Source organism: Malaclemys terrapin, chromosome 1 (assembly GCF_027887155.1).
Source record: "Malaclemys terrapin pileata isolate rMalTer1 chromosome 1, rMalTer1.hap1, whole genome shotgun sequence".
Classification (NCBI taxonomy): Eukaryota; Metazoa; Chordata; order Testudines; family Emydidae; genus Malaclemys; species Malaclemys terrapin.
Genome location: NC_071505.1, coordinates 63,188,375 through 63,207,231, shown reverse-complemented (window position 1 = coordinate 63,207,231; position 18,857 = coordinate 63,188,375). Strand labels below are relative to the sequence as shown.

The window sequence follows — 18,857 nt, the reverse complement described above, 5'->3', positions numbered from 1 at the left end:
CCTGTAAATATCTTGATCAAATGCTTATAAATGTTTTGTTACCGTTTGGGTGTAGTAGCCTGCCTGTTAGTTAGGCTTTTGGGGCAGGCTTAGCGCAACTGTCTAAACACCATTTGGCTCTGGGTTTAATAAAGGATTTTAGGGTTAAATTAGTGTGGAGGAAATACCCCGCCCGGCTAAACGGGAACCGCCAACGTGCGGTCGGGCGCTGCCAGCAGCCACGGAGGCAAGAACTAGTATTCGCAGCGACGGGAGCAACGTGGGTGTCGTTCTCCTTCGGGGCGCACGCGGGTTGCCCGGGCGCTGACGTCCCAGACCCGCCTGCCCCGCCAGGAGCCGCTCGCTCCGCCTTCGTCCCTGGCAGGCGCGCTCCGCAGGGAGCCAGGCGGCCCCGCGATCGATGCTCTCGGCGGTTCTGTGGCTGGCTCGGTGTCTCGGAGTTTGATTGTCTCACCCGGAAGCCCGCGGAGCGAACGTCGGTTGCTTTGCTGCAGCCACAGTCGGACGGACGGCGGCGCCCGGCCTGGTGACGGTGGCGATGGAGGCGGCGGCGGATCCGCGGTACCCCCGGTCCTCCATCGAGGATGACTTCAACTACGGCAGCAACGTGGCCTCGGCCAGTGTCCACATCCGCATGGGTGAGACCCGGACTCGGGCCGGAGCCCCCCGTTAGCGTGTGGGGCTCCCCCTGCGGGGCCTGCCGGGGCCCCCTTTAGCTTGGACTCCCCCGCGGGGCCTTTACCCCGCGGTCCCCCGGTAGCCAAGGCGGTGACACTCTGGGTTCGCTGCCCCACAACCCCCGGCTGCTGCTTTCGCTCTCAGCTGGGGCGGACCGGCCCTAGTCTGCTTGGCTTTGCCAGTGTTTCACTTTCTGTTTTTTCCTGCGTACGCTCCGAGTGCTGCAATCCGAGGGGCAGGCAGTGTAACCCAGCTCCCTTCAGTAGGTCTAAAAACACCGGGTGGCTATTCTTTCTCCTAGTACCCAATCTAGGGTAATTCACCAAGCACTTACCCAGGATGAGTACAGTCCAGGGGAAGGTCAACCTGTTTTATTATCAAAAGTGGATTCAAAGATAATTCTAAGATTCATGTAAGAGGAATTTCCTGCTGTCCCATCTGCTTAATCCATCACTTGATGGTTATAGCTTTAATTTATATGTTACTCTCTTAACTTTCTGGATATAATTTATCTTTATGCAGAATCAGCAGAAAGTCAGTGCACCACTTACATCCAGTTTAAGCAGCACACAGGCCTTGCACTGGCATTCTGCACAAGGGTGAATTTCACCCTCTTTACTTGAGGTACTGTCTCTTATCAGAACACAGGAAAGAGGCTGTGAACTCTTCCATTCAGATTTGACTTTTTTTCTCACTAGGTGATTTAGTCTCTAGTATTCAGTTTGAACTTCAAGCATTGCTATGGACGAAACATAAATGTCAAATTTGGCTTCTAGAACTAGAATAACTTTTAAAAAAGTTAGGGAGATTGGAGGTTTTGAATGAAGGGAAAATAGCTACTATAGGTGTAGAAAAACATTTTTTCTTGATCTTAAGAATTCAGATGGTGACAAGGTGAAGAGACTTTTTTTGCTCTAAATGTGTGGGTCTGTGTTTATAAACATATTCAATACACTTAAATCATTTGGGACCGTGTGTCTGCCAATACAGGATTTTTCAGCGGTCTTTTTTTATGTAATATCCCAAGTAAGGGTCTTTTACCATCTTGGGAGACTGTTTTATCATCTAATAGCCTAAATTTTCTTTCTTTCATCCCGTTGCGCCTAGTTATATCTCCACATACTGTGCAGGTGCATCAGAGCTGTATGGTGAAAGGACTGTTACTGCTTTGTTCTGTGACATGTTTTTATGCAGTTCAATAATTATATCAGTTTCTGTTGCTTCCATGTCACATTGCAAACTCAGATTGAATTTGCTGTCTATTTTAAGTCTTAAAATGTGATTCAGCAATGAGTATTCAAAGGTGACATGTCATTTTTGTTTCTTTATCCCAGCTTTTCTACGAAAAGTCTACAGTATTCTTTCAATTCAAGTTCTTTTGACCACAGTGACGTCTGCGATTTTTCTCTACTCTACTCCAGTTCAGACGTTTGTGCATGAAAGGTAAAGTTCTTAAATGAAATGGGAAATCTTTTCAAAAAGTAAAATGTAGCTAGTGCAATGGTCACTTCGGAATTTGTGGGAGGGAAGGGAGAAAGGATATTTAATGATATTAATATTTTTACATCTCCCAGATATATTCTGAGTAAAACACCTTCTTTGTCTTTGGTTCTATAATTCTCTTTCATTGTATTTCTCTCTAGAAATCTTAGAATTTGACTAGATCTTGTTTACTTTCTTCCCATATTTCTCTTTCCTATCTTCTTACATATCCTGATCCTCTCTCTGCTGAGATACATGCCTTAATCATTTCATATCTCACCTAATGCCGTTTTCTTTCTTATGGTCTTCCTAAATCCCTGCTTTTTGACTCAGCATTTGGATGCTCTATAGTCAAACTGTCACTTTTGTGTCCCAGGAAGCTGGACCATATCGTGCCCCATCCTCAATCACCGTTTCTGGCTTCCTGGCCATTGCTGACTCACTGAGAATTACCCTGAAATTCTTCACATACCTGATTCTTTCTGCCTCAGAAATTGTATCCACTGCTCTCCAATGTTCCTTACTGTTCTACTAGTGTCCCTTCACCACAACTGATCCTATTTGAGTTGTTTTTCCATCTGTATGATTCTATCTAGAACTTTCCCTCTCAGGCACTGTGCCACATACGCTCTTGTAATTTTGCCTTAACTTTTCTTTTCTCTCCAATTTCAATAAAACAGCATCACAAAATGCTATATAATAGATACCGTATAAAATATCAGAGGGGTAGCTGTGTTAGTCTGAATCTGTAAAAAGCAACAGAGGGTCCTGTGGCACCTTTAAGACTAACAGAAGTATTGGAGCATAAGCTTTCGTGGGTGAATGCCCACTTCATCAGACAGGAAGAACTACTGCACATGGACTCCTCCTGAGGGTCGAAATGACAGTCTGGACCTATACATAGAATGCTTCCGCCAACGTGCGCAGGCAGAAATTGTGGAAAAACAACGTCGCTTGCCTCATAACCTAAGTCGTGCAGAACGCAATGCCATCCACACCCTGACATTATCATCAAAAAGGCTGACAAAGGAGGTGCTGTTGTCATCATGAACAGGTCTGACTACCGGAAGGAGGCTGCCAAACTACTCTCCAATACCAAATTCTACAAGCCACTTTCCTCAGATCCCACTGAGGAATACACTAAGGCCACGTCTTCACTTACCGGCTGGTCCGGCAGCACGTCATCGATGTTCTGGGATCGATTTATCGCGTCTGGTTAAGACGCAATAAATCGATCCCGGATTGATCCCGGAAGTGCTCACAGTCGGCGCCGGTACTCCAGCTCGCCGAGAGGAGTACGCGGCGTCGACGGGGGGAGACTTCCGGCCGCGTCTGGACCGCGGTAAGTCCGGACTAAGGTACTTCGAATTCAGCTACGTTATTAACGTAGCTGAATTTGCGTACCTTAGTCCGAAGTCCGGACTAAGTGGGGACCAGCCCTAAGAAACTGCACCATCTATTCAGGACACTCCCTACACTAACCCAGGAACAAATCAACATACCCTTAGAGCCCCGACCGGGGTTATTCTATCTACTACCCAAGATCCACAAACCTGGAAATCCTGGATGCCCCATCATCTCGGGCATTGGCACTCTCATTGAAGGACTGTCTGGATATGTGGACTCCCTACTCAGACCCTACGCCACCAGCACTCCCAGCTATCTTCGTGACACCACTGATTTCCTGAGAAGTCTGATGAAGTGGGCATTCACCCACGAAAGCTTATGCTCCAATACTTCTGTTAGTCTTAAAGGTGCCACAGGACCCTCTGTTGCGTATAAAATATTTACTTGATTATATTTATAGACCATGTCTACACTACAGCTTAGGTCGGTATAACTTCTGTTGTTCAGGGGTGTGAATGAGCAACACACTCCTGAGCGACATAAGTTATACTGACCTAAGCGCAGGTGTAGATAGTGCTGTGTCGGCAGGAGAGCTCTCTTTCATCAGCTTAGAGCATCTGCACTAGCAGCGCTACAGTGCTATAAGCTCTGTAGTGTAGACATGGCCATAGCTGGAAACCCCCCATCTAATTCAGAAACTTTTTATGTTTTGCTTGGGGAACTACTTTATCCATTTCATTTCAGCAGCAAATTACTAGTTAATGTTTATGTTGAATTCTGTGTGATTAGAGCATAAAATTACTCGTATGTGTTTGCACGATCAGAGCCCATGTGTAGAAGTATTATGGATTTTTTTTATTTACAGTTAACAACAATCTCTTCTTACATTTTGCATATGTAATAGGCTTATTTTTTCCCGTCCAAACACAAGCATAATAGATCACTGTTTTAGATCCAGCTAATAGATCTCTGAACAGCCTGTATCTTTTGGTATAAGGAACTCTCACACCCCTCAATTCAGTGTTACTGTAGACATATGTTGTAAGTATTAGCTTCTTAAGAAAACCTGAGAAGTAGTGTTACTACTTTTATTTAACTCTGACTTTCCTGTGTCAAACTTTACAGCCCTGCTTTGCTTTTGGTCTCTGTGCTTGGATCTTTGGTTATGATTTTAGCACTAACCCTGTATAGACATCAGCATCCTGTTAATTTATACCTACTCTTCGGATTTGTAAGTATCCTTATAACTTCATTCTTTACAAGAGTAATGCTTAATGAAAATGTTAATTGCAAACAGCTTTTTAAAACAAACCAGTGGTTGCTAATTTATTTCATTGTACCTTTTTGCGAAGTATAGTATAAAATTCTTAGCCCGTTTGAATTTTTGTATGCTTCGGCCACACCTTGTTCCCTGATATCCTCCATTCAGTCTTCTGCAAGCTTCCTTATGGAAAGAATACATTGTCTTGGGGCTTTAAATAGGCTTCAGCAAAGTTTTCGTTTCTTTTTTTTTGTTTTGTTTTCTTTCTTTTTTAATATCTCCCTTGACTTTAAGGCCTTTTTTGGCTATAAGATGCTGAATAGGAAACATGGGACTCAAGGAAATTTCTATGTTACCATACATACTAAACCGTTAAATAGTTGATAACAGAGATCAAGCACAGTTGTTGACAGGAACCAGTAGTAGCTTCTACTGTAGAAGATTAAAATCTATTTTCTCCTTCTTGGTGTTAAGAGTTTTGAGCATCTTTCCAATCTCAAATTTTTATTCCCATGCATGAGAGTATATAACTACCAGTCAGCCCAATGTAGAATTTTGTAGTTATCACAGTCACCCTCTGACAGCCTAAGGAATTCTTGTCCCAAGTAATGGGACAGTTCAGTCTGCCAAAAAGAGGCGCGTTGGTTGCACCACTAGCATTCCTCTGGCTTTGACATCTTGGAAGAAGTGGTGTAAATTGTATTCTTCAAATTTGAAGATAGCTACCAGGTTCTCCTGTCTTATAAGACACAAAGATGTTTTCTCCAAAAACTATGCAGGGGGTCAGTTATCTTAATTAGAATGTAGATTTATATTTGTCTGTTTCTGAACTTGTGATGCAGAAAAATTTCAGGGTTTATTCCAGTTGTTTAAAATAGTTTTCGTCAAAGTTGCATCCAAGTACAGTATGGAATGTTGCATTCCAATAGTTTTCCTCAACAGTTTAAACATTACACACTGCAAAAAGGATAGGACAAAACTGTAAGTTTGGGACATAATAGATTTAAAGAAAGTGAGGGCTCAGAACAGGTACTCCCAAGGAAATTCTGTGCCAAAAAATTAACAATTATGCAAGCAATATTTTAAAATTCTGCAAATTTTATTGGTCAGTAAATAAATGTGGCTCCAGCATGGCAGTGGGGAGCACAGGTCACTGGCTGCACTGAGGTGGGAATCACCCCGAAGACCCCACCTCCTCCAGTACATGGACTTGGCAGTGAGGTTGCACCCGACCCTGATGCAGTGGCAAGGGCTGGGCTGGCCCCAGAAATACCAGGTGTGGGTAGGCAGGCTCAGCCCAGCAGGATCCAAGTGTGGAGGGCCTTAGTGGGGGCGGGATCCAGGTGTGGGGTGAGAGGTTTCTGTGTGCGGCAATCTGGGTGCGGGTGGCTCACTGGCAGATCTGGATGCACAGGGGCTCGTTGGGGGGGGTTCCAGGTGCAGGGGCAATGGGATTCTGCAGGGGATCCAGGTGAAGGTGGTTGGGGCTCAGCGGGGGGAGAGGGAGCCTGGGTTTGGGGAGATGGGGTTTGGCGGGGGGGGGTCTGGGTGCTGAGGAAGTGGGGCTGGGTGGGGTCCAAGTGCAGCTGGTTGGGGCTCAGTGGGGTGGGGATCTGGTGGGGGGCTCATCAGGGAGTCCAGGTGTAGGGGGCTGGGGCTCGTCGAGGTGAGGGTTCAATGGGCCTGCTTAATGGGGGAGCCCCAGTTGCTGCTGAGAGGATGCCGCATGCTGGGCTCCTGCTTCCCCGCACGATTCCCCTATCCTCTTTTCTTCCCCATCTCTTCCTCCCCCACTGCTACTCCTCCATCCTCCTCCCCCTGCCCTGTTCCACCCCTCCTTCCTTCCACACTGCCTCTTCCCCTCCCCCCCGCCTCCTTCCCTCATTTCCCCCACCCCCCACTTACCCAGCCCCACTGTGGACACTCACTGTTGCATAGAAAACAGGAAGGCTCCCAGCACATAGGAGAGCATGACTGGCACTAGGACCCAGGAGGCAGCATTCAGCTGCAGAATCATTGGAGCCCAGGCATAGCCTCCTTCAGCTGGACAGCTCTGCGCTTGCAGAAATTGGGAGGGGGGGAGTGCCCCCGATACCTCACCTCTGTTTGGGGGGAGCAATGCCCCCCCCCCCCAACTGCGCCCATGGTCATCCCCACACCCCCGCCCTTGGCTTCCCTTTGCTTCCCTGTCATTTTCTGCAGGGATGCAAAGGAATTGGGGGGGGGGAGGGGCATTTTCTGCAGGCATGCAGTACCACAGAATTCTCCCAAGAGTAAACAGGATAAAAACAGCCAAGGTACTGTTCCGAAAACTGTTTTTCCCCCTCATGTTTCTTTAATGAATATTAAAACGAAGGAAAATTCCAAGTTTTGTTTCAGTCTTGTGCCAATACAACAGTAGTGGATTTTTATTTCAAGCTAATTGGTCAAGGGAAAGAAGTTAAGGACATAAGTACATACTTCCACCTCATAGTCCTAAAATTCCCTCCAAGAAAGTATTTTAATACTGAAAAATATACAGACAGAGAAACTGAAAACAGTTCAGTTATAATAACAGTTCTGATAAACCTACCTACCTTTTTATTGTTATTTAAGGGAAATTTGTTAGGCACATTACTTAAAATTGTCATGTAGCATAACTGGAGAAGGAGATACATGTAATTTTTATTTTACAGCCTAACAATTATGCTCTCTACTGGATAGCAAGACATACTGTATTTTCCATTTTTTGTCTTACTGAGAGTTTTATTTTTTAAAACTGAAAGTTTTTTAACAAACTAACATGTTTCTATAGCACACGGTACATTCTACATATAGTAAAAGATTATGTAGCAAAATACTTAAACTACAAACTGGCGAATGTGTACAGTGTTTTCATATGAATATCTTTAGTTTATGCTTTTTTTTTTTTCTATTTCTTCTCATAGACCCTTTTGGAAGCGTTGACTGTTGCTATTACAGGTAAACGTTAGTCATTCTAATACTGCCTGTTGATTTCAGACAGAAATAGGGAAAGGAATCGGACACGTTGCACCCATTGCTGATTAAAACTGCCAAATGTGGCCTGGCTGGTGATGGAGCTCTTATTTTGGATTTGCACACGATTTCAACACGTGTAGCAAAGTCACGGGAGCAGCGGGAGGAAATCAGATTGTCATTCTTTCTTCCTGTTAAATAGAAAAAATAGAAGTTCTACATTTGCTTTGTACCCCTATGACTTGACTGTTAAAGAGCAGAAGAAAAGATGCCACTTTCCCATTGCAGGAATGGGATTAGTACTCTCTCTTCCCTCTCTGCTCTTGGATCGGGCTTTCCTTGCACAAGTCTGACAATGTTTTTTAGCACAGGTACAAAAGATTTGACATGCCCATTTAAGAAAGCTAACCCTATACCAGAAATGTTAAGAACCAGCAAATGTAGAAGCATATGTTACATGCGTATTGTACGTATGAGTCTCAAGATTGTTAGGTCAAATCTAACCAGCTCTCACATTGACAGTCTATAAATATAAAACACTCATCATGATGTTTAAGCATTTATTAAATCAAAAATCTTGTTCTATTATATGCATAGTGTACTATTTTTTAAATGATGATTTACTTTTTTCTGTTTACAGTGACTTTCTATGATGTATCAGTTGTCTTACAAGCTTTTATTCTGACTACTGCTGTGTTTCTTGGGTTGACTGTGTATACTTTACAGTCCAAGAGAGATTTCAGCAAATTTGGAGCAGGGTAGGTTCCCTTATCAGACTATCTTAAAAGCACAAGTATTACAGATACAGGAATAAAAGTCAGGCCTACAGAAAGCTGAGTTGTGTAATTGATTTAAGGGAATCTTATGGGTGTTCTGAGTTTTAATTTTTGTTTTTATATAGGCCCCTCCTTTGGCAAATGGTGTATTTTGCAGTTTTGTTATTTATGTTAACAATTTTAAAACTATAATCTTAGTATTACACTAGCAAACTATTTATTTGTATTTTCCACTGAAATATTAGGGAACTTTCAAATAGCAAATCATCAACAGCAGTTTTCATTGCTACCTGCAACAGAGAGATTTAATGTTAGGGTTGGCATCTTAGAGGTGGGTGGGTGTGAAGGGGTGTTTGTGTGTATTCACATATATATGCGAATAAATGTTAGACTATTCAAGGTGTTTTTCTGTGGGATGGAAAAATTTGAAGAAAATTTTGAAATAATAGTAATATAGCTAACACACAAATGTCTTTTTTTTCCAGGCTGTTTGCTTGCTTGTGGATTTTCATCCTCTCCAGTCTCCTGAGGGTAAGATATATTGTGTTCAGGGCTAGAAGTGATTGTTTGACATAATTAGTAACTAAAACAAAATACTTAGCACCTAATTATATATATATATAATTTTTAAAAGAGTACAATTGTTAGAATAGGACATGCTTGAGAACTCAGAGAGTAAAATCTATACAAGTCTTGGAATAGAATTATCAAAAGCGCCAAAGTGACTTAGGATCATCAGTCTGATTTTTCAATACACTTTGACTTTCAATAAGACCTGGGCTCCTAAGCCACTTGGGTCCTGTTGATAATTTTATCTTTGATCTATAATAAGCCAATGTATCATGTATGTGTCTCCAATTGGCTAACTCTAAAGGGAATTGACTACAAGTTAATATAGTGATGAATTATCTGTAATTAAACTTAAAATGTACTGCTCAGTCACCATTTTGTAGAAATCTTTCATTTATATTGTAAGATTAAAAGCAGTGGGTATTTGCTGATGCAATCTATGAACGTTATTGGCACAGGTTATGTTGTAACCTTTTGACCACATTTTTCAAATTGACTTCAGTAGGATGCTGGGTTTTTTTTTTTTTTTGGCACTGTAAAATTGGGAGTATGTTTGATTGGGAAAGAACTTAATCAAACTATATTTCTGGGTTGACTGGATGCAGGCAGAATGGCCACTTTTTTTTTTTTCTCTTCATTGTCCTTCACTATTACTGTCCTGAAAGTAGAGCTTCCTCTGAGGCATTGCTTCTAATGACACAAATTTGGAATGATAGGGATAGACCAGCTGTTCTCAAACTGGGGGTCGGGACCCCAAAGTGGGTTGGGATCCCATTTTAACGGGGTCACCAGGGACAGCATTAGACTTGCTGGGACCCAGGGCAGAAGCCCGAACTCCACCCCCACCCAGGGGGTGGCGGGTCAGTCTTCGTCCTCCTCCTGGGGTCATGTCGTAACTTTGTTGTCAGAAGGGGGTTGTGGTGCAATGGAAGTTTGAGAACCCCTGGGATAGACAACATTGAAGGCCTGGTAGGAATTTGTCTGGTTTTTGGTAAGCTGGCACTAGCATACAGCCTGCACTTTTTTGCAGAAAATACATGTTCAGTTTGTCATTGTCTTACTCCTTGAGTTTGGAATACTGCAAAAGCAGTGTGCTTAGCCCCTGGGCAGTACTTTGCGTCACCCAGTAGCAACCCCCCAGCTCATTTAGGCCCTTATCCTGCAAATACTTATGCATATGCTTAACTTCACTACCATGAGTAGTCTTACTGAATCAGTAGTATATGTGTAAATATACTGAGTTTTGAAGTAAATCATATCTAATTCACATCTCCCAGAAGAATGGCGACACTGACCTAAGACCTCAAGGGTGGGGGTGTTAATTTGAGTGAGGAAAACAAAAGTTTGGAATTTCCTCTTTTACTACTGGCTTTTAGCAATATGTATATTCCTGTACAAGGGCAAAATATTTACAATTGTCTAGTTGTAATTTTGTTTTCATACTAAAGTGCCTTTGTATAAGAAATTTGAACTTACAAATGTTTTCCCTTTTCACATTATCATTTGGTTATAGCTGTTTTTCTATAGTGAGACAATAGAGCTGTTGTTTGCTGCTGCGGGAGCGCTGCTGTTCTGCGGATTTATCATCTATGACACTCATTTGCTGATGCACAGACTGTCCCCTGAAGAGTATATATTGGCTGCCATTAATCTCTACTTAGATATCATCAATCTGTTCTTGCACCTGCTGCGCCTACTAGAAGCATTAAATAAAAAATAATTGTAGGCGATCTGTAGTGAAACTCCTCCTCAAATAGTTAAATTTGGTTTATAGAGGGTTGTGTCTAAATAAGGTTGGTTTTGATTATATACAAACTGCAGTATATTTTGAGACTGAATTTTCCTGTTTTTCCATTCTATGGTTACTGAATCTTTTTCTTAGAAATGAAAGGGTTTTATGTAACTGATGAGTTTCTGCTCAAAATATATATTTTACTTTAATTGCACACTGCAGCCATTTCAGTTACGTTTGTAAAGGCTTTATTTGTGACCAAGGTAGCTTTTGATGAAAATGCTTGTCAACTTCTGATAGCCCTAACATGAACAGTCAGAAAATCCCATCATTTTATTTCTGCTATCCTATAATTGTTCTGGATGGTTCCTTTGGAATCATAAGTCTGTCTGGATAGTATAAAATCAAGCCTCTTCATTTTGTTAGTGTATAGTGATATTTTACATAAGCTAAAATTTTGTCATTCTAAAAATGTATATTAGTGGGCTCTTGATTTGAAAGCCTTGGAATTATTAACTAGTAAAACATAACTACACTTCCTTTAAAATATTTTAATCTACTCTGGTTTAGAGCTATGAGATTATTTTATTACCAAGGTCAAGTATAAACAGAACAATATAGAGAGTTAGGCAATAAATAATTGAGCAATCTATCTTTCAGCTGTTGATTAACATAAATATCATTGAAAGATGGAATGTGGTTTTGCGCATATAAAAATGTTGACTCACCATTGAATTATAAATGTTTGCATGCATTAAGATTGGAAAATCGTAATCCTAAAATCTGTTCATCTAGCTGTATGAATTGGAGAGCTCCAAAAATCACATATCTGAGAGAACCAAAAATGTAAACCATTGCTTAGCAGCAGTACTTGTAACTTGGGAGACCTGGGTACTGTGTGAATGTGGGTTCTCTTTTCCAGGCTGGTGAAATTTTGGAATGCCAGTAAGGGGAGGCAAAGTGAAAGTTGTTTTTAGCAATAAAGAACTGGGATAGTTTAAGACCAGGTATGCATTTGGCTTGCTGAGATGTTGGTCAAGGAGGACTGTAAATGAATGTTCTACTTGCTCTTATATTTGAGCTGTATTAAGAAATATAATAAAATTTTAAATGTTTAGTAACAAGGTCAGATGTCTCAATCTTTGGGGTTATTTACATTGTGTGTGTTTACTGTTAGTTTTATTTAGAAAATAGCACCTTATTTTCCTTGGGTTTTATCAGCAAATAAAATGTTGGATGTGTTGAACACATTATTTAGTATCAGAATATGATCAATCGTGAAACAAAAGCCAGGAAGACTAACTTAGCCATCCTCCAGTATAGCTAATGTGTACGTTTATTAACTGTTGAAGGACCAAGTTCTCCTAGGTATTTTCACCCTGCGTCAGGGGGCTTTTTACTAGATAAAGCATTTTCCTCTAAGTAAACTAGTGTCTAATTCAACAGCTCAGATCTGTCTCTGTACTCCTGGGCAAAGCAGCAGTGCCTTGCAAACAGTGACCCACTGTCTAGACTCTAGAGCAGTGGCTCTCACACTTTTTTACTGGTGACCCCTTTCACGTAGCAACCTCTGAGTGTGACTCCCCCCCCTTATAAATTAAAAACACTTTTTACATATTTAACACCATTATAAATACTGGCAGCAAAGCGGAGTTTGAGGTGGCGGTTGACAGCTCATGACCCCTCATGTAATAAGCTCGCAACCCCCTGAGGGGTCCCAACCCCCAGTTTGAGAACCCCTGCTCTAGAGACTGTAGAATACTGGGTAATGCCTCAGTTTCTGTAGCTGTTCCGCTCCAAGACCAGCAGGGGTCTGGCCGCAGGGCTGCTGTTGCTGCACAGCAGCTCCCTGGGAGACTGACTGCAGAGAGGATCCATGGCCCAGCCAAGACTGATCCCGTGCCAGCTAGGGACCCCAGCTTCGCGCTGGTCGCCACGTGCCTGGCCCCACGCGCACTCCCTTTTTCAGGAGACGTTTGCTACAGCCGCCCCCGCTCTGAACAGGTTAACTCAGCAGCTCACAAGCCCCGCCCCCTGATGTGGCTCTATACGTGTACGGGTTCCACCAGTACCCCGCCCCGCAGGGCTGCGCAGGCGCCGCACAGACACCGGAAGGCAAGTGCTGTTGAGCAACTGGCACTTGGGCGCGTGGGGGAGCCGGCTCCGTGCGACTCTCGGTGAGTGGATTATGGAGCGCGCGCGCGCGGCCCCGGCCGGGAGGTGTCCACGTGCGGCCCCCTGCCCAGTGAAGCGTCCGAGCCCGGCGGTCGCGTGCTCCGCCGGGGCCTTCTCGCACGGGGGGAGGGGTATGCGCGGCCGCCTATGAGTGTCGCGGGCGGGTCTGGGCGGAGACCTTTCCCCTGTAGCGACTCGCCGCGCTCCAGCCCACGGGCCGCGCCCGCTCTTACCTGGGAAACCCGGGGCACGTGGGCTACACGCGGCCCGGGGGCGGGGCCAGTTCACGGCTGTGTCCAGCGAGTGAGTGGGGCTGCTTGGAGCCCACCCACCTCTCAGCACAGGGCTAGGGGCCGGGCTTCTCGCCCACTCGGGGTCCGGGGTTTGTTGGGGGGCGAGGGGAAGTGGTTGGTTTAAATGTGAAGTGTCCAATTTTGGAAGCTAAGTTTGTTGTTTTTTGGGCACCTCTCCCTCATCTCAGCCAAAACGAAAAATGGCCAAGAGTTTAAGGAGTAAATGGAAGAGAAAGATGCGAGCTGAGAAAAGGAAGAAGAATGCGCCGAAGGAACTCAGCCGGTTAAAAAACATTCTGAAAGCAAATGCTGATATTGTAATGGAGGAGGTTAAAGAAATAACAACGGTCGTCACCCCCGAGAAAGTCAAAGATCAAGGTGGTGAGTTTGATTTTAATTTTGCAGCGCTATTTATTGGTCTCCAGAGGAAAAAACAACCTAGGTTCTGAAACATACAGCTGTGAATCTATGCGGTGGGTCAGACACTTCATGGATTCTGTTGGCTGAGCTCAGAGCACACCCATGGGGCTACTTGCATCCCTCCATTCCTCCCACGAACTCCCTGTGTGTGCCACCCTCCCATCGGCCTTTATTTCGTGGATTCCCTGCAAACACTTCCTCCCTCATGCCCCTCCCCACAACCACCTTTCTGGTTTTCAAGCCTGGAATGGAGTAGCAAGGGGGGTGGGGAGGGGAATTGCTTTTTTTAAAACTTGTTTTTCATTCTAGTTGGTACTAGTGACCCTTCATTTCACCCATCAACACTAGAGAAAAGACAATATCTATAATCAATAGTAGCTCTTAACTGTAATAGCATAGTCCATGTTGTTCCTCTCTCCTAACAACAGACTCCATTACCAGCTCCTGCTCCTAAGTTCCATGGGTTTGCACACGCCCTCCCACATCGAGCAACTATCGCCTGCTCTCAGCAACAGATACTTGGCTTGGGGAAGAGCATCTGACCAAATGCACACTCCAGACCCGCTCCTTTGCCGTGGCAAACAGCATTATTTAGAAGGGATCACCCTGTGTTGCATTTTTTTTGAGGAACAAACAAATCTCTTATGGAAACTCCTGATACTGTCAATACCGAGACTAAAAAAATTGTGGCATGTTTGAAGAGAGATTATTTCGGTTACTGTTTGTAAATCTAGTGCTTCTAAGTATCCTGTATGAAGCTGATTCATATGTTTTTATTGACTTTTGTAAATGCTTTCTTTTTTCAGATGAAGTGAAGATGGACACACAGATTAAAAGAAACAAAAAGAATCTTTTAGACCAACATGGACAGTACCCAGTATGGATGAATCCCAGACAGAGGAAGAAGCTTAAGGCAAAACGGGCTAAAGGAAAAAACAAATCCAAGGTGGCCAAGGGATTAGCATGGTAGCTTCGAAGAAGTTTGAAGGATGGGAAAGAGACTATGTAGAAAACGGAGGCCACCTCAGGCTGGGTCCAGCTACCAAGTGTAAATTATCATTAAGTCTGGAGACTCTATTAGATCAGAAATTGATGAAAGGGACATCAATTTTATATCTAGTTAACTCATTTTCTTTTAAATTAAGTGTTTCACCTGCCTTTGAGTCCTCTGAACAATATTTGTGGTTATGCATTTTTAAATATTTTTCTCACTTGTTGCTGTGTTGGTCTTGAACACAGGAACAACTGTAGAAACCATGGAACCACCTATGCACCGTAGGAGGTAAAATATTTTAACAGAAACATGTTCTGTAAATTGACAGTGTCCCTCTAATTTTCCCAGAGAGCTTTTTTTTTGAGTTCTGATGTTTGTTTTAATATTGAAGTATTAAATTATGAAAACATTGTGTGAATTTATATAGACATTATAAACTGAAATTTGGTTCAAATTGAAACATTGAAAACCCAAGACCAATAAAAATGTTGCTATTAATTATTTTTAAAAATTCAAATAGAAATGGTTATTTTTAAACAAAGAAACCTTCTGTTTGCAACCCAAACATTACCCTACTGAGAAACTGAAAGTAAAATAGACTTAATGGATTTTCATTGTCCATCTGAAAGAATGCAAAGGCATAAAGAATAAAAATAAAATAAATGTAAACTATACTTTAAACATTTTTCTGAACAGTTGTAATAGAGGTAAATAAACATGTTGGCAATACACGTGTGATTTTTTTTTTTAAAGTAGACAAATATCTCCTTAATTTGGTATTCCTGTATCCTACTTTACGGAGTAGACACAAGATCCCAAGTAGTGTGTGATTACATAGCAAATGCTATTTAACTGCATCCAGTTACCCGTTGCATATTAATCAACAATAGTACATAATGACAGATATGAGAATGTTACCCTATATCTTTACAAGAAAGGCTCTTGTTTCAAAAATGGATATAATTAAGATCCCACTCATGCAATATGTTGCCCACTTAAGGATCTTTTACCCCCAGATCCCCACCCATGTAAAGTGTATTCCAGAACTGGGACCTAAGTATTCTGATTGCCCAATGGTTACATGGCGATATGTGTAATAGGTGGTAACTGCAACACAAAGGAAATAAGATTTATGCTTTTTAGAATAAAGAGATACCAGTTTAAGGTACTATATTAAAAACAAACAAATGTTGGTCAGCTTGGTGTTGTCGTTACACTGGGCCGCCCAGAGGATTCAGGGGGCTTGGGGCAAAGCAATTTTGGGGGTCCCGTCCATAAAAAAAAGTTGCAATACTATAGTAACATGTATTTGGAAATGTAAAAAATAACTAGTGAAATACATTCAAAAATTAATTTGTAATAATTTGAAAAAACACTAAATACATTATTAAAAACATTAAATGCTTTAATGGTATGTATACATTTGCAATTACATAATGGGCTGTTGCTGGGTCATGGTGACGGTTAGTGCCAATGGGCTGTCGCTGCCTGGGGGTGGTGCTGCTGTTGCCCAGGGCTGGGTGGGGAGCTGGGCTCTGGGTTAGGGGGTGCCCGGCTCACAGGGACTGGACTCAGGGCTGTGGGGAGATGGAGTCGGGGGGGTGTCTGGCTCAGAGGGGCTGGGCTTGGAACTGGGGGTCAGGGCTGTGGGGGGGGATGGGGTCAGGGGGGTGTCTGGCTCAGAGGGGCTGGGCTCAGAGCTGAGGGTCAGGGCTGTGTGGGGGATGGGCTCGGGGGGGTACCCGGCTCAGAAGTGCTGGGCTCAGAGCTGGGGGTCAGGGCAATGGGGGGGTGCCCGGCTCAGAGGGGCTGGGCTCGGAGCTGGGCGTCAGGGCTGTGGGGGATGGGGTTGGGGGGGTGCCCGGCTCCTGCCCTTTACCATGCCGCTTACCCACTCTCCCGGAGCCTCAGCGCGCCGCATCCAGCGCTGCAGCGGCGTGATGTTTCCAGCGGGGCCTGAGCTCCTGTGGCCGCAGCTCGCAGCCCCGCCCCCTTACCACCTGAGACGCTGGGGGATGGGGGAAGACGGAGGTGGGAGGAGCCTCCAACATACTCGTGAGGGGCCCCTGCTGGGCCCAGGACCTGGGGCAAATTGCCCCACTTGCTCCCCCCTTTTGGCGGCCCTATTATTACATAAGAAATTTTTCCAGGTTCCAAGAGAATTTTTTATTTTTTTTTATTAATGAGTTGTGGGAGGAGGGATTTCTTTTCCCTTTCAGTTCTCAAGTGAAATCAGGTGAAAAGGTCCCGCAGGTCAGAACAGTAAGTGCATATACGTTACTAAGAGACAATTGGGGAAATGTATGCATAAAATCTATTTGAATATAGTGAATTTGTGTGTCTGTTTCCTATAATAAGACTTCAAATTTGATCTGGTTACATAAGTAGATTAAGGTATAAACTTACCCAATATTGTACAGTTAATATATATTTGGCGTTTGTACTTTGAAAATATTCATCTGCTGATTTCATTATAGCTGCCATACTGCAAAACAGAAAATACATTTAATTAAACTATTTGAATATTAAATATGGAATGTCCTTTAGATTTGAACTATCTTTAAATGGCCAATAAGGAAGAGAATATCCCGTAACTTTTTTTTAAACAAGAGAATTTGTATTTCTTTACTATTTTCGTTCAGTGGCCCACATTCTGTCCTGTATGTGTTCGCCCCTGTTGAGGTTTTAGGGTTTCTCAAGTGTAATTGAAGACAGAATTTGGCTGTTTCTGGGACCAGCAGATGGAGCCTAGAGTTGTGTCATGTTTGTTTGCTCTTCAGCAAAAAAGAAAGTAGATAACAAAATCAGGGTAATTTCAAGCTCCAATATACATACCGTATTTGTGGGAGAGGAATCAATGATTGCCAACTGCACTAGGTTTTATAAAGTGCTTTGTCAGTTTCTTTCCTGCTCTGACAGGACCAGAAGTGGGGGCATGTTCCAGCTGCTTCATTTACCTTGCCAGCTGTGCCCTGGCACTCTCCCTTTAACCTCTTCCCCCATATTCCAGCTGAGCCTCTGTTGCTATCACCACAGGTGGGCATGAGTTGAAGGATTGAGTGTTTTTCAGAGGTTCAGTGGTGCCACAGGAAAATTGTCTTAGTCTGAAGAGCATCCACAAAGAGCATCAGCATGGATTCACCAAGGGCAAGTCATGCCTGACTAATCTAATTGCCTTCTATGAGGAGATAACTGACTCTGTGGATGAGGGGAAAGCAGTGGATGTGTTATTCCTTGACTTTAGCAAAGCTTTTGATACAGTCTCCCACAGTATTCTTGCCAGCAAGTTAAAGAAGTATGGGCTGGATGAATGGACTATAAGGTGGATAGAAAACTGGCTAGATTGTCGGGCTCAACGGGTAGTGATCAACGGCTCCATGTCTAGTTGGCAGCCAGTTTCAAGTGGAGTGCCCAAGGTCCTGTGGCCGGTTTTGTTCAATATCTTCATTAATGATCTGGAGGATAGCGTGGATTTCACCCTCAGCAAGTTTGCAGATGTCACTAAACTGGGAGGAGTGGTAGATTCGCTGGAGGGTAGGGATAGGATACAGAGGGACCTAGACAAATTAGAGGATTGGGCCAAAAGAAACCTGATGAGGTTCAACAAGGACAAGTGCAGAGTCCTGCACTTAGGATGGAAGAATCCCATGCACTGTTACAGACTAGGGACCGAATGGCTAGGAAGCAGTTCTGCAGAAAAGGACGTAGGGGTTACAGTGGACGAGAAGCTGGATATGAGTCAACAGTGTGCCCTTGTTGCCAAGAAGGCTAACGGCATTTTGGGCTGTTTAAGTAGGGGCATTGCCAGCAGATCGAGGGACGTGATCATTCCCCTCTATTCGACATTGGTGAGGCCTCATCTGGAGTACTGTGTCCAGTTTTGGGCCCCACACTACAAGAAGGATGTGGAAAAATTGGAAAGAATCCAGCGGAGGGCAACAAAAATGATTAGGGGTCTGGAGCACATGACTTATGAGGAGAGGCTGAGGGAACTGGGATTGTTTAGTCTGCAGAAGAGAAGAATGAGGGGGGATTTGATAGCTGCTTTCAACTACCTGAAAGGGGGTTCCAAAGAGGATGGATCTAGACTGTTCTCAATGGTACCAGATGACGGAACAAGGAGTAATGGTCTCAAGTCGCAGTGGGGGAGGTT

General features: G+C 43.6%; 2 protein-coding genes across 3 annotated transcripts; both read left to right on the top strand.

Annotated features, from left to right (window-relative positions):
* Window positions 1-416: 416 nt before the first annotated feature.
* TMBIM4 (transmembrane BAX inhibitor motif containing 4) lies at window positions 417-11,951 on the top strand. Its single transcript, XM_054025775.1, has 7 exons — window positions 417-638; window positions 2,013-2,121; window positions 4,633-4,738; window positions 7,696-7,729; window positions 8,385-8,502; window positions 9,006-9,051; window positions 10,604-11,951. Exons 1-7 carry the CDS (start codon window positions 539-541, stop codon window positions 10,808-10,810), a joined length of 720 nt encoding a protein of 239 aa, XP_053881750.1. The 5' UTR covers window positions 417-538; the 3' UTR covers window positions 10,811-11,951.
* A 938-nt stretch (window positions 11,952-12,889) lies between these two features.
* On the top strand, window positions 12,890-15,433 carry LLPH (LLP homolog, long-term synaptic facilitation factor). Of its 2 annotated transcripts, none has more exons than XM_054025798.1 (3): window positions 12,890-12,999; window positions 13,479-13,668; window positions 14,517-15,433. In XM_054025798.1, the coding sequence occupies exons 2-3, from the start codon at window positions 13,491-13,493 to the stop codon at window positions 14,678-14,680; spliced, it is 342 nt and encodes a 113-aa protein (XP_053881773.1). In that variant the 5' UTR covers window positions 12,890-12,999; window positions 13,479-13,490; the 3' UTR covers window positions 14,681-15,433. The 2 variants fall into 2 exon arrangements, with proteins under 2 accessions (XP_053881773.1, XP_053881763.1); XM_054025788.1 differs by having other exon boundaries at window positions 13,479-13,671.
* Window positions 15,434-18,857: the final 3,424 nt, after the last annotated feature.